The sequence below is a fragment of the Diachasma alloeum genome, unplaced genomic scaffold (genome assembly GCF_001412515.2).
Source record: "Diachasma alloeum isolate Michigan unplaced genomic scaffold, Dall2.0 Dall_scaffold_00187, whole genome shotgun sequence".
Taxonomy (NCBI): Eukaryota; Metazoa; Arthropoda; class Insecta; order Hymenoptera; family Braconidae; genus Diachasma; species Diachasma alloeum.
This window is the reverse complement of record NW_021680353.1, coordinates 431,059-444,045: the sequence shown is the minus strand read 5'-3', so window position 1 is coordinate 444,045 and position 12,987 is coordinate 431,059. Positions and strand designations below refer to the sequence as shown.

At 36.2% G+C, this 12,987-nt stretch overlaps 1 protein-coding gene across 1 annotated transcript in view; it reads right to left on the bottom strand.

Annotated features, from left to right (window-relative positions):
* The window catches only part of LOC107048342 (NADPH oxidase 5), a 69,565-nt gene that overhangs the window by 13,561 nt on the left and 43,017 nt on the right, over window positions 1-12,987 (bottom strand). Inside the window, exons 8-13 of the mRNA XM_015271483.1 lie at window positions 9,576-9,802; window positions 9,326-9,514; window positions 6,124-6,317; window positions 1,804-2,125; window positions 1,059-1,200; window positions 805-980 (exon numbers count right to left, since the gene is read on the bottom strand). Coding sequence (XP_015126969.1) covers window positions 805-980; window positions 1,059-1,200; window positions 1,804-2,125; window positions 6,124-6,317; window positions 9,326-9,514; window positions 9,576-9,802 — 1,250 coding nt within the window. The remainder of the gene's footprint in view (window positions 1-804; window positions 981-1,058; window positions 1,201-1,803; window positions 2,126-6,123; window positions 6,318-9,325; window positions 9,515-9,575; window positions 9,803-12,987) is intronic.

Here is a 12,987-nt window from a genome sequence, read left to right as displayed (position 1 = left end):
TAATAACGGACTCTATGGATAAAATTATTATTAAAATTCAGCAATACAGAAGAAAAGTTTTTATCTCAAAATATTAAAATGTTCAAGTTATTATGTTTGAATAAAAAAGAAAACTGGTATGAAAGACAGTAAAAGATTGATATATTGAGTAAACTTATTCCAAAAGATGAGTCATAAATATTTTTAGTCTCATTTATTATCTTAATGAATGATATGAAAAAATTAACTGATACGAATAATTATTTAACAAGACGAAAAAAAAGAAAGTTACTTTCGAAAAAAGATACATTAAATAATTGATAGATACTGAATTTTCTGCTCTATAATAGTATTTTTCCGGCCTGTTGCGATGGGGTTTTTTACTCGTGTGGCGTTGGCCTCCGAGTCGTAGGCGAGGACTGGCCAACCACACGAGTAAGAAAACCCCATCGTAACAGCCCAGGAACAATATTTTTCTGTAGTGATTTTCAAGTTTCTGAGTTTGGGAAGTATGTAATACCAATTCCCAGACGAGAAATCGTGAGAAGCAGTACAGAAAAAACATTTTTCTAGGTCCTGGGTCAGAATTACTATTAAAATTTAGCAATAGAGAAAAATATTTTTCGTTTTCAAATATTGCAAACTGCAAGTCACTATTTTTGAATAGAGAAGAAAATTGTTATGAAAACAAGTAAAAAAATGATGCATCCATTAAACTTATTCCAAAATATAAATCATGAAGATTTTCACTCTCATGTATTATCTCAATAAATGATATGAAAAAATATTGGAAAACTCCCAACTGCTCATTTCAATTCTCCTTACGTTCGAGAGCGGACAGATGGGACGTGGGTGAGTTGATGCTGGGAGTTGAAGAAGTCTTTCCACTGTCCGGAATGAAACGAGGGTTATCGAGGCCACGTGGATCCTCAAGGGAATCCTTCGACGTCTCCCTCACCATGATCACTGTTGATGTTGGTGTTGGTTTAGCTTTAGTAATTCTACAAGAATATTCACGTAATATCAGTGCAAATAGCTATATGGAAATATTTGCACGGATAATCTTCAGTTAAACTCACTCGGGTTTTCTCAGTATTTCCGTGGCGCAACTCTCAATGGGAATCACTTCACCACGCTCAAGCTTCAGCTGTTTTCTCTCAAAATATGAATACAGACTGTTGGTCCATTCTCCAACAGCTCTTATGTGCAGCCACATGTATTCTAAAAATAATAATGAAGAGAGTACTTTAAATGAGAGTAAAAAAAATTCATTGAGGCATGAAGAATTCGCATACTCATTAAAAAAGAAATAATCAAAATAAAATTTGCTATGCTCCCCCCAGCAACCGTTTTACAAAGTTCGGTATTCTAACAAGTCTTGTTAGATCTGACTTTTTAATTCGTTGACCCCACCCGCATAACCGTGAACTTTTCGATTTTCCTCCATCCCTCCTCTTCCCTAGCACTACTCCCTCAACATCAGAAAAAGAAATCTTAACACCTGCCGGCTGCTGCTTGAGGATGTACGTTTTCAATCCACCCTTGGGGTAAAAGTTTTACCCCTTCCCCCTTACTCTCCATCCCGCTCATCCCTTTTGCTCGCCGTTCTTCGTTTTATATCCCCAACACCAACGTTTTCCTCTGTAGAGAACTTGTAAGAGGGAACTTTTAAAGTGGCATCGCAAGGGTTTTGTGAGTGAAACCCCCGTACACGGGGGAGGAGAAAACGAGGAAAAGTGAAATAGAAAAATTGGGAAAGGAAGAAAAAGAATGAGATGTGAACAACAAAAAAAAGAGCAAAAATATTTTAAGAAAAACACTCACCTTCCTGTTCGGGGGCACTGCTGATGGTGAACGGATGCCACTCGTATTTGGCTATGACAGGTATATTCACAAAGACATAGTCGCCTGGATGAAAATCTAAATTCTGAGGTCGTTTGATTACCAGGTGAGTTACTCTTGAAGGGAGTAGTAAACCCGAACTGATGTACGTTTTACCCCGCTGCGAGCGTAACCACATCAAACGGCGCATACGTTCTGCGATATATATTGTACCGGGTAGAACAAACCATTTCCAAAAGTTTGGACCGTGGAATATCAGGAGAATCCAGAATGGTATGTACATCAGATGTGACCAATAGAATATCTAGTTTTCGTTATAAAAATAAAGCTCATTGTTACGAGTTTCAGTCATTATAGGGCGTTTTCTCTTTGATGTGCTCACCTTTTATGTTACAGTCTACGAATTTTCCCATTTTTTATTATATGCACGTAAATTAATATTTTTACACATCGTGTAAAAATATGCAATACGTAAAAAATTTCTTCTTCACCCAGAAAAATGAATTAATTGGATCAAATAAAGTTTATTTGAATCAAATAAATCTTAAATAGTACCAAATAAGTTTTTTCTTCAAATTAAGTTCCGCTTCCATTATCTGCCGAACGTTATTTAGATTTCTTTTTTTATTCCATTTTCATCTCGAAATTTGAACTAGATGCTTCGTCACTCAGAGATCCCCGAGTAGAAATTTCATCAGGCAGATCCTGCTCCGGTATATATACGGTATACCTGATTACGGCATGCCAGATCAGGGCCTGAAGAGGACCATTGCATGTTCACCTTACCAATAAATTCCTAACTTTAAGCAGGCATGTCTGACCATGCCCCCGTCAGGGCCTTTTGAGCGTACTGTGATAGAGAACAATCAAAGGTTACATCAGGCATGTCTGATGAGGAAATTTCGGGTTTTTTTTCAGCCTGTTTTGATTGAACAGGAGTGCTTGTTGAGTATACCGGATACGGCCAACTCGATCCGGCCATGATCAGGACCAGGTAAGGTATGCCGGGAATCCTTAACTTCGAAAATTCTATAAGTTCAATATGGCGAACGTGATCCGGCAATGACCAGGTCCGGATAAGGCATGCCGTACGGGACTTAGAAAAATTTTCATCAAACAAAGAGTCGGGGTGGAAATGGTAAAGGGGGGTGGGTCGGAGGGGAGAGGGGATGATGATCAGGAAAATTATACTAATTGATATTATTCTAGATTTAATTCGATACTACAAAAATTGGGTGGTGCCAGATGGTATGACCGTTGTGGTCTTTTACCTACCCGTCCCAGTACCTGCGCGGTACCCCAGCCTAATTCCCTACCCGCACTTGCCTCTAAGCTAACTTATATCTAACTCCACATAACTAACTCCACATGCACTGGGTTCATTTTCCGGCGATGAAAAAATCTTTCATCACCGGGACTCGAACCTGCGCTACTGGGACGCTGGTTTATAGGGCCAGCATGCTGACGACAAGCCCAAAGACGTCCTCTAATTCGATACTACAATTTTATTGGGATTATTATTGATATGCTAAAAAAAAACACTCATTTTCAAGAATGATACGGTGATCGAGTGGATACGGTACAAAACTACTACACGAGCGCTTTTTTTTTATTACGATAACTACAAACACGAAATCCTATGTTTTTCTTTCCTTTTACTTTCTTTTTTTTTGAGCGTATTAAACAAAATATACAATGCTACTAAATGGAGCAGATAATATAAAATCGATATAAAATCTTTGAAATACAAACAAAGCCAGTCAAAACTAGAAAGTCAATAAGCGACCATACTTTACTAAAACCAATATAAGACGTTAATTTTTTTATATACCTGTTTTTTTTAATGTAAATAGCTGTAAGAGTTATAAATGTCCTGTTGTGAAAATTGAATAAAAACATGGTTTAAAAAAATAGGGTACAGAACTACTACCCAGAGGGTCCCTAGTTCTAGTCCCGTTCTGAGTGATTTTTTTTCTTTTTTTTCTCGACCCGCCTATTCTGGGTCTTTATTTATTTATTTATTATTCATTTTTGGCCCAATTTAATAATTCAGTTAGCAATTTATTAATTTGTAGCAAAGTCTATGCCAGGTAAGGGCGAAACCAGGCCGCCTGTCACGGCCCTTATCAGGTTTACAAATCAGGTCCTGATCATGCTTTGCGTTACATTTCCTAGCAGGTCCTGTGGAAAATGTGGTAACCGTAACAGGGCCGAATCTTCTCTACGGCACAGCGGACCAGGGCCTGACCAGCCAAGTACTAAAATTTCTACTCGGGGACCCCCGAAAATTATGAGCTTGGATTGAAAAAAAGTAAAAAAAAATTGGTTATTTTGAAAGAGCGTTTTTAATTAACATTGAGGAATGAATTCAATAGAGGAGATATGAATAATGTATAATTACCGTGGCAAATGGCGGCCTGTCACCCAGGTAAGAATTACATATAGGTTGACGATCAGAACAAGCCTGTATGAGCCCAGGGTTGGCGAGGCTCAGTTATTCAGAGGAGCAAATTTGTAAATGTTTGATTTCATTGTATTTCAATTTCCAGGTGCGCGGTAATAATCCAGGACGAATAATTAATAGAAACTAATGATGATAATAATTTTTTTCCCATCTATTGTTAATTAACCGACAATCACAATCACCAACAACGCTTAGCAACAGTGATGTACGGTCCGACCACACTCTCTTTCATAGGTTACTCTAAATTCATAAAAAGGGTTATGAAGCAATAAGAAATTGTTTATACAAATATCTGTAAACAATACTCCAGTTTATTTAGCCGAAGCTCGATTGAGCCTTTAAAATGTGGTAATTCAAGGCTTGAATCAAGCCTTGGCACCGAGCCTCGTTCAAGCCTTGCGGACTAAGCCTGAAACGAGGTTATCATTTTAGGGCCGAAGGAGGATTGATCCAAGGCTGAGCCCCAGCCCTGATTGAGCATTTCCGAGCCTTGGTCCAGGGCTTGATGAGCCCTGTTTCTATCGTCAATTCTTACCTGGGCAGTCACCACCATGGGAGAAGGAAAGACGAAATAATAAATCCTTTGGCGCAGCGCAACCAAACAATTGTACTGAAAAAAACCTCTTTGAAAAATTTTGTAATATTTTTAAGAATTTTTTGATCACACTGTGACGATGAACAACTAATCACTTACACCAATCTCCTCAATTGAAAATTGTACTGTCCATCAACTGCCACTTTTGGCGGGGGCGCAAAAAAGAAAGAAAGAGCGATTTTCCTATGCTTTCAATTCCCGACAAAAGTGACAGATGATTGCCAATTCAATTACCAACGGAGGATATTGACGTAAGTGATTAGTAATTCATCGTAAAAGTGTGATCAAAAAATTCTTTAAAATGTTACAAATTTTTCAAAGAGATTTTTTTCGGTACAATTGTCTGGTTGCGCTGCGACAAAGGATTTATTATTTCGTCTTTCCTTCTCCCATGGTGGCAACTGACAGGCCGCCATTTGCCATGGTAATTATACTCATTATACTCAATTATACTCAATAGTAATTAAAAACGCTCTTTCAAAATGTTCAGAATTTATTTATTTATTTAAAAAATGAAATTCAGAATTTTCGGGTGTCCCTGATAGGGCATTGAGTTGGAATTTCGAGATAAAAATCAGACAAAAAAATCAATTTAGATAACGTTCGGAAGATAGTGGAGCCGGGCCTTAAATTAATCATCAATTAAATATTCCAATTCGTAATTATTTTATCAATCAATAATTGACTTTGGAAGATTGACGATTAATTGGCTGATTGAAAATACTTTTTATGGAATTGAGTATTATTTATTCAATAGTCCATTGAACAGAATCGTCCAAAAATTGATAGAATTTTTTATTGAATTAGTTATGTTTTTCTATGAAATATTTTTGCGCACGTACAACATTCTAATGATAATTACATGTGTAAATTACGATTTCTCGAGAGGCTTTTCATTGCTATCAGTGCATCTACTATTATCGGTATAAAATTCAATCCCTGGAATAAAAAATTTTAATGTTTTTCAGGGATAATCGCTTACTCTCACAATTCTCAAAAAAATAATTGAATGAAGAATGAGGAAGCCTGTATATTCGTCGCTGTGTAGATATTAGAAGAGTAAAACAAATTTTCAATAATTATTCAATCAGTATGTAATTTAGTTCAGATGAAAAAAAATGTTATTTTTTAACTGTTCCACTTATTTAACGTTTGGAAGTCCTCCTCTTTGATCCTACCATCTCCTCTAGATCTACTTTTTTTTCTCTAGATCTAATTAAAAGATAGAGACGTGTAATTTTACCTCAAAGGATCCACCGCGTCTGACGAAAGGCATTGAGCAAAGTGACATTACAAACAGAATCATGATCAAGGCAAGGCCAGTGGGATTAGCTCCACCACCTACTAAACCAAAGAGACCTGGACGACTCGTCAATAGCCACTCTGACATCGAGTAGTGGGAACTATTTAATACTTCATCGTTGATCACAAACATTCCTATGGATCAATAATAAAAATTAATACAATGGAGAATGACAGTCATGTACAAAGAATTCAATAGCAAACCTAGGGCAATCACTAGGAAATTCTATTGGATGTTTATTGAAAACTCCATTAGCTTTTCTAGTTCTACTAAAGAGTTTCGCAGCTCTTCGTCGCCTTTTACGAATAGAAAACCCGAATTCCAAATATTCTATAGAAAAAATTCTTAGTTTATTTTGATCGTTCTTTAAGAGGAGACCACGGTGAAATTTGAAAGTTGCAGAGAAGTGTCTCTACCATGCTGATGATTTTCGGACTCATTTTTTATACTCAAAAAATGAAAAAAAATCTAATTGTGTTTTTTTCGGGCATAAAATCACCAAAATTTTTTTGATTTTTTGCTCCGAATTGGTAGAGACAATAATATTGTAGTAGGGAATATTCAATTGAATATTCACTCATTTGGGCCATAATTGCATGAATAATAGCGATTTGCGGTCATCTTCAACACCTATCCCCCGGAAAAAAATAAAAACTACGGCGAAAGACAAACTCTAATTAACACCAAAATTCCTTTCAGCGGGCCAAGAAGTCGATACTGGGGAGTTTTCTCTCATTTTTTCTCTAAAGAGATGGCTCAGATAAAAATTTTGAAAAAAAAATCCTCTCGTTCTTTTTGCCCCTCTATCAGTTGAAAAAGACCTAAAAATGAGTTTCGCTTCACGATTACTTCACTTATTTGGTAATTTTTGTCCAAATTTTTGCTTTCGAATGGAAGCATTGCAATCCTTCGATTTTCACATTCTCTAATTTTGATTGGAAATTATGTAGAATGGTCTGAAACGTAAAAATACAAAGTTTGGCGACCATGTCTGTAGGTGAGCATGTCCATCGCCACCTTTTCGGTGGTCAGTTTTTAGAAAATTGAGTATTTAAGCGGCGAAAAGTAATACAAAAACATTTGAAATTTTGTCAGATTATAGTAGGTCTTACTGAGGACTAACTCTGCGCAAAATTTCAGCCCTATCGATCTAATAGTTTTTGAGAAAAAGCAATTTGTTTTTAAATCGCTTTACAATTATTTTGAAAACTAGTAGCCCGATTTCCTTTTTTTTTTTTCAATTTCAAAATATTCGCTTCGATGTCTTCTATTTAAATCCATTAAAACATACACAGGAAAAACGAATGATTTCACACACCTTTTTTTAGATATTTTTCAAAGACAAAAACGTCTGCATAAAATGTAAATGTGTCTGAATTTCAGACGAATAGGTGACCAAAAATCTTAACTATCATGTTTGAAATTCAGACAAATTTTCATTTTATTCAGACGTTTGCTAGTGGCTGAAAAATGTCTACAAAAAGTGTGTGAAATTAAAACATTCGTTTTTGCTGTGTATACACCCGTTCATACATAGTTTTCGAGATATTCCCGTTTTTCTGATTTTTCATGAAAAACGTTGTGATTACGCTAGCTTATGCAAAAATCGAGATATCAACTGGAAATTTGGACAAAAAATATGTATATCCGTTCATACGAAGTATTCGAAGCATTGGAATTTTTATAGCACCCATGGAGGTGGCAGTAAACATCCGAAATTTTTGCTGTTAGTGTTGTAAAGTTATAAACTTTTGTAATATTTCAGACCATTCGAAAGCCCATCATCAATGTATTGATGGCGAAAGAAAAAATAAGACATCAGTTAATGACATGCTCACTGTCATATGGCGTGCTATCACATGCTCGTTGTCCCCTGTTTCTTACTTTTTCAGTATAAAAAATAAGTACCAAAGCCAGCTGTATGATAGAGACAATCCCCTGCAACTTTCAAATTTTACTGCGGTCTCTCCTTGAAAATTATTTTATTGAGATATTTTCTATACAAATTTTCCATCGTGAATCATTTATCAGCTAATTTTTTCCACTGCATTTTATTATGTTTAAATTAAAAGATTCAAGTAAAAGAACTTGGAAAATCCAGACCAAGAAATTTCTGTAGAGATAATCTCAACAGTATAAGGTGTATAGAACGTTCAAATTCTGTTAATTTTCTCGATACGAAAACGTATCAAAAAGGTATAGAAAAACTGCAGAATTCGTCAATAGAAACGGTGATAAACTGGTACAATTTTCAACAGAAGTTGTACGAATTTTCTGATAAATGCGCTAGGATTTTCTATGAAATGTTTTCGGATGTAGTATTCAGTAGAAAAATGGTGAAACGAAATAAGTCAACTCAATAGTGAAGTAGTGAATGGTTTCAGATCTCATTGAGTATTAAACCGTAATGATGATTGATTTTCCAAGAAAAGGTCCCAGAAGATTTTTCTTCCGAATTACATTCTTCCTTGAATGCTCATATATGTACACGGAGAGAAATATTCAATAAAAATTACATATCTGTTCCGTAACTCCGGAGCGAAATGTGGTTGTAGGAAATTTTACGGAACAGTCACGGAATTTTTCCGGAGCGTTCCGTAATTTTTACTGAACATTTCTCTCCGTGTATTTAGCGAAAACTAGACGGTGAGCGTAATTTTATCACAAATCCCGCGGCTTTCCCAATGTATTTTCTTTTTCAAACAGAACATTCATCATAGAACAATCAAGAGATTTCCATTTTTCTATGAAACCTATTCTGTTCAAATGTTTTCCACAGAAATTTTTGGGCGCAACTTTTTAAAGTTTTTTTCTTCTATTTCAATATTTGATTGAAATTTTTTATTTTATTTTTCATTCAGAGAAGAAAAATACATTCCAATTGAGAAAATCGTAGCAAAAGATTATTATGTTAATTGAGAAATCAAGATATGTCAATTTTTTTTATAAATATTTTTTCATCAAATTTTTCGATTATTATTTTCACGAGAAGTTAATAAAATTGATGGACTTGCCAAGGGAGATTCGATGGAATTCCCTAGCGAATGCGCTAGAATTTTCTATTGAAATACTTCATACGTGTTGACTTATCTCGTTGTGACACTTCATGTATTAAATTCAACTCGATATAACCATTTCATACCAAAATTCAGTAGATGAGCGATGGTGTGAACAATACTCAAGACTCCAATCGTCACTCCGACCATTTTGTGGAGATAAATATTGTGATCAAGTGGTAAAATGGAACTGAATCCATGAGTTCGTAAAAACGTTATGCACTGACGAAGCATAAGGACGAGAATAACGGTGCAGTCAAAATTTAAACACTGACCTGTCGAATGAAAATTGATGTAACAAGTGATGATGGCCCATATGTTATTTCGACCACTTACCACATGCTCTGGCGATCATGACTAAACCCCCAGCGTGACGGTACTGATACATCCTTGATGCGAAGAGCGCGAAATTTATGAGAAAAAAAACTGACAGAAAGCACATGAAAACGTAATTATTTTTTAAATATGGTTTTGTGAATTGATATGGCCTCAGGGAGCGTAGGAAACCCAATACTGTGCGGTCGGATTGTGGCGGCTTCGGTGGTACCATCCAACGATCTATACTGCGTGAGAGTTCATTTGATTAAATTGTTTTCTAGTATGAGCAGATCCACGCCAAATCAGCAGGATAAAAAAGTCGATGTAAGAATTTTCGTCTCAATGTTTTTTCTGAAAAGAGGGCGATTAGACAAAAATTTTGGAAGAAGAACAATTGAAAAATATTAATAATTAAGACAAAAATCCTCCGCATCGATTTTTATGGCCTGCTGATTGGGTGTGGATCTGCTCACATAGGGCACTACGAGGCGAAATGGGCTCGAAAGGTTTGTGTTAGATTGATCTAAAATGGAACCGCAAAAGAAGTAAAAAGGATACCCTGTTCTTTTAAAAATTGTGCACCCAGAGAAATGGTTTATTTGAACACGCAGAAAAATTTCAACGTAAGCGTAATTTACGGGTTTCTGAACGTTATTTACAGTCAACGCCAGAATTGGGTCGTTCACTGAAAATCGGGGTTTTCTACAGCACATAGTAGAATACTGCTAATGTAGTGCACATAGTAGAATACTGGTAATACTCCTAAATGGTAAAAAAGGTAAATAACTGGTAAAAAAAACCTTGACCAAACTATCCCTACAGCAACCCTTGTGACTGAATTTCATGAGGGTTATACCTCACGAGGGTCATATTGTCCTGTCTCACGAGGCTCAAACGGCGAGGTTCAAACGTCGCAAGGTTTATACATTGCAAGGGTCATACCTCCCGAGAATCATGTCTCCAGTTATAGATGCCCGACAATTTTTCTTCCTGTTCCTTTCGTTTAACCCTCATGATCGTTGGATCGTCGTGATTGTCCTGCGCGCGCTTCTCTCAGCTGACCCTCATATTCGTTGGAACCTTCTGATTGTCTTGCTGATCACACGGAGAGAAATATTCAGAAAAAATTACGGAACTTATTACAATCCGCTCACCGATTACGGAATCGACTCAGAAAATTTAAGTGACGGTATCGTAACTTGTCACAGGAGATTCAGATACAAAGTACGGAACGCTCTAGAAAAATTCAGTGACAGTTCCGTAAAATTTTCTACAACTACATTTCGCTCCGCAATGACGGAAAAGATACATAATTTTTATTGAATATTTCTCTCCGTGCATTTGCGACATTTGACCCGCGTGATGTTTGATTCCCCGAGTGGAAAATTTAAGTGACGGTATCCTAACTTGTCACAGGAGATTCAGATAAAAAGTACGGAACGCTCTAGAAAAATTCAGTGACAGTTCCGTAAAATTTTCTACAACTACATTTCGCTCCGCAATGACGGAAAAGATACATAATTTTTATTGAATATTTCTCTCCGTGCATTTGCGACATTTGACCCGCGTGATGTTTGATTCCCCGAGTGGAAAATTTAAGTGACGGTATCCNATTCAGAAAAAATTACGGAACTTATTACAATCCGCTCACCGATTACGGAATCGACTCAGAAAATTTAAGTGACGGTATCGTAACTTGTCACAGGAGATTCAGATAAAAAGTACGGAACGCTCTAGAAAAATTCAGTGACAGTTCCGTAAAATTTTCTACAACTACATTTCGCTCCGCAATGACGGAAAAGATACATAATTTTTATTGAATATTTCTCTCCGTGCATTTGCGACATTTGACCCGCGTGATGTTTGATTCCCAGAGTGGAAATTCCGGTCAGGTCTTGATCAAGTTTGGATCAGGTCAGACCTGACCACTGCGCTAACCACTACGCTATCGCGCTATTACTATTGAGTAAACTGTACATTGCCTATATGATTTGTATCGGGGTATTCGTTGAATTTACGATTATTCCTGATCTCGCGGATGTGCGTGTGTATTCTCAGAGATAAAATATGTTCAATTAAATTTTTATTTATTTCATTAATGAATAATAATAATGATAATAACAATAACACTAATAAATGAATAGACATTTCGTGATTTTTTTTCTCAAGATCATTTGCGTATAAGTTTGATACTCCTCTAATACGTATTCACGGCATCATCATCCCTCCCTTCTGTACATTTGAGAAGGGCTGGCTGTTAATTAAATTGATTAATTAAATTAAATTAATTAAATTAATTAAATTTATTTTAATTATAGTATAATGAACCTTTTTAAAGAATGAAAATAATTATTGATAATGGTTGATAAAACTTAATTTGAATAGTATAATAATAGTTAATTAAATTATCCGAAAAACTTATTAAAATTAATGTCAGATGAACCGGATCTGAATCTGATCATTTTCTCTTCAATTGACCCCGTTCAAATGCCGATCAAAAACATCAAATCCGAATTTAATCAAATTGGGGTCAGGCAGCCGACCTCAGGGTGAGATCGTGCCTACGTGATCAGAACTTGATCTGAATCATCTTGCAGTTTTTCGGATCCGATCTACTGGATCAAAAGTAGGTCAGGTTCTCATCAAGCATCATCTGATTCGTCTCTACCTGATCAGAACTTGATCTGAACCCGCCTGTAGTTTTTCGGATCCGATCTGCTGGATCAGAACTTGGTCAGGTTCTCATCAAGAATCACCGAATCAGTCGAACCTTACAAAAACCTGATCAAGTTCTGATGGTGCTTCAGGTGGGCCTGACGCAATTTCCACTCAGGTCTCTCAAGGTATGATTACGATGTTTCATCGTTGCAAGACTTGCACATGACATAGGAACTCAACCCCCCTGCTAACGGGCTTGTTCTCGTGCTGGAACAATTGTGTTGTTCTTAATCACGCACGATAGCGACACTTGCGGTCAAAAAGGTCTACAACCTCCTTGGTTGATTTTTATTTTTTTACATATAGAAAATTTGATAAATTACCGGTGGTATTTTACTTGCCCAACCCTGCTTAATGCCAATATGTTGTCCAGTAGATTTTTTTTCCTAATGAAAATCGGAATTCAGGCTTTAAAAAGGCGTATTTTACGGTCAAAATAACAAGGTGAATTACACCAAAATGAAACGTGGTTTACGTTTCACTCAGCGTATTTCACGCTTAAGAACTCCTCCATATAAATCGATTTATCCTTAGAAATCAAATTCTGCAAGTAAAAATTGTCTCAGACCACTCAAAATTAGAGATTTGAACTTTTCGTGACCGAAAATTAAAATTAGAAAATACCCAACGTATAAATATTCGTACCAGTTTCGGGAATAGAGTCACCAAGTATCGGCTGCTCAGTTATAAACAATTTGGCAATTCGTCAATC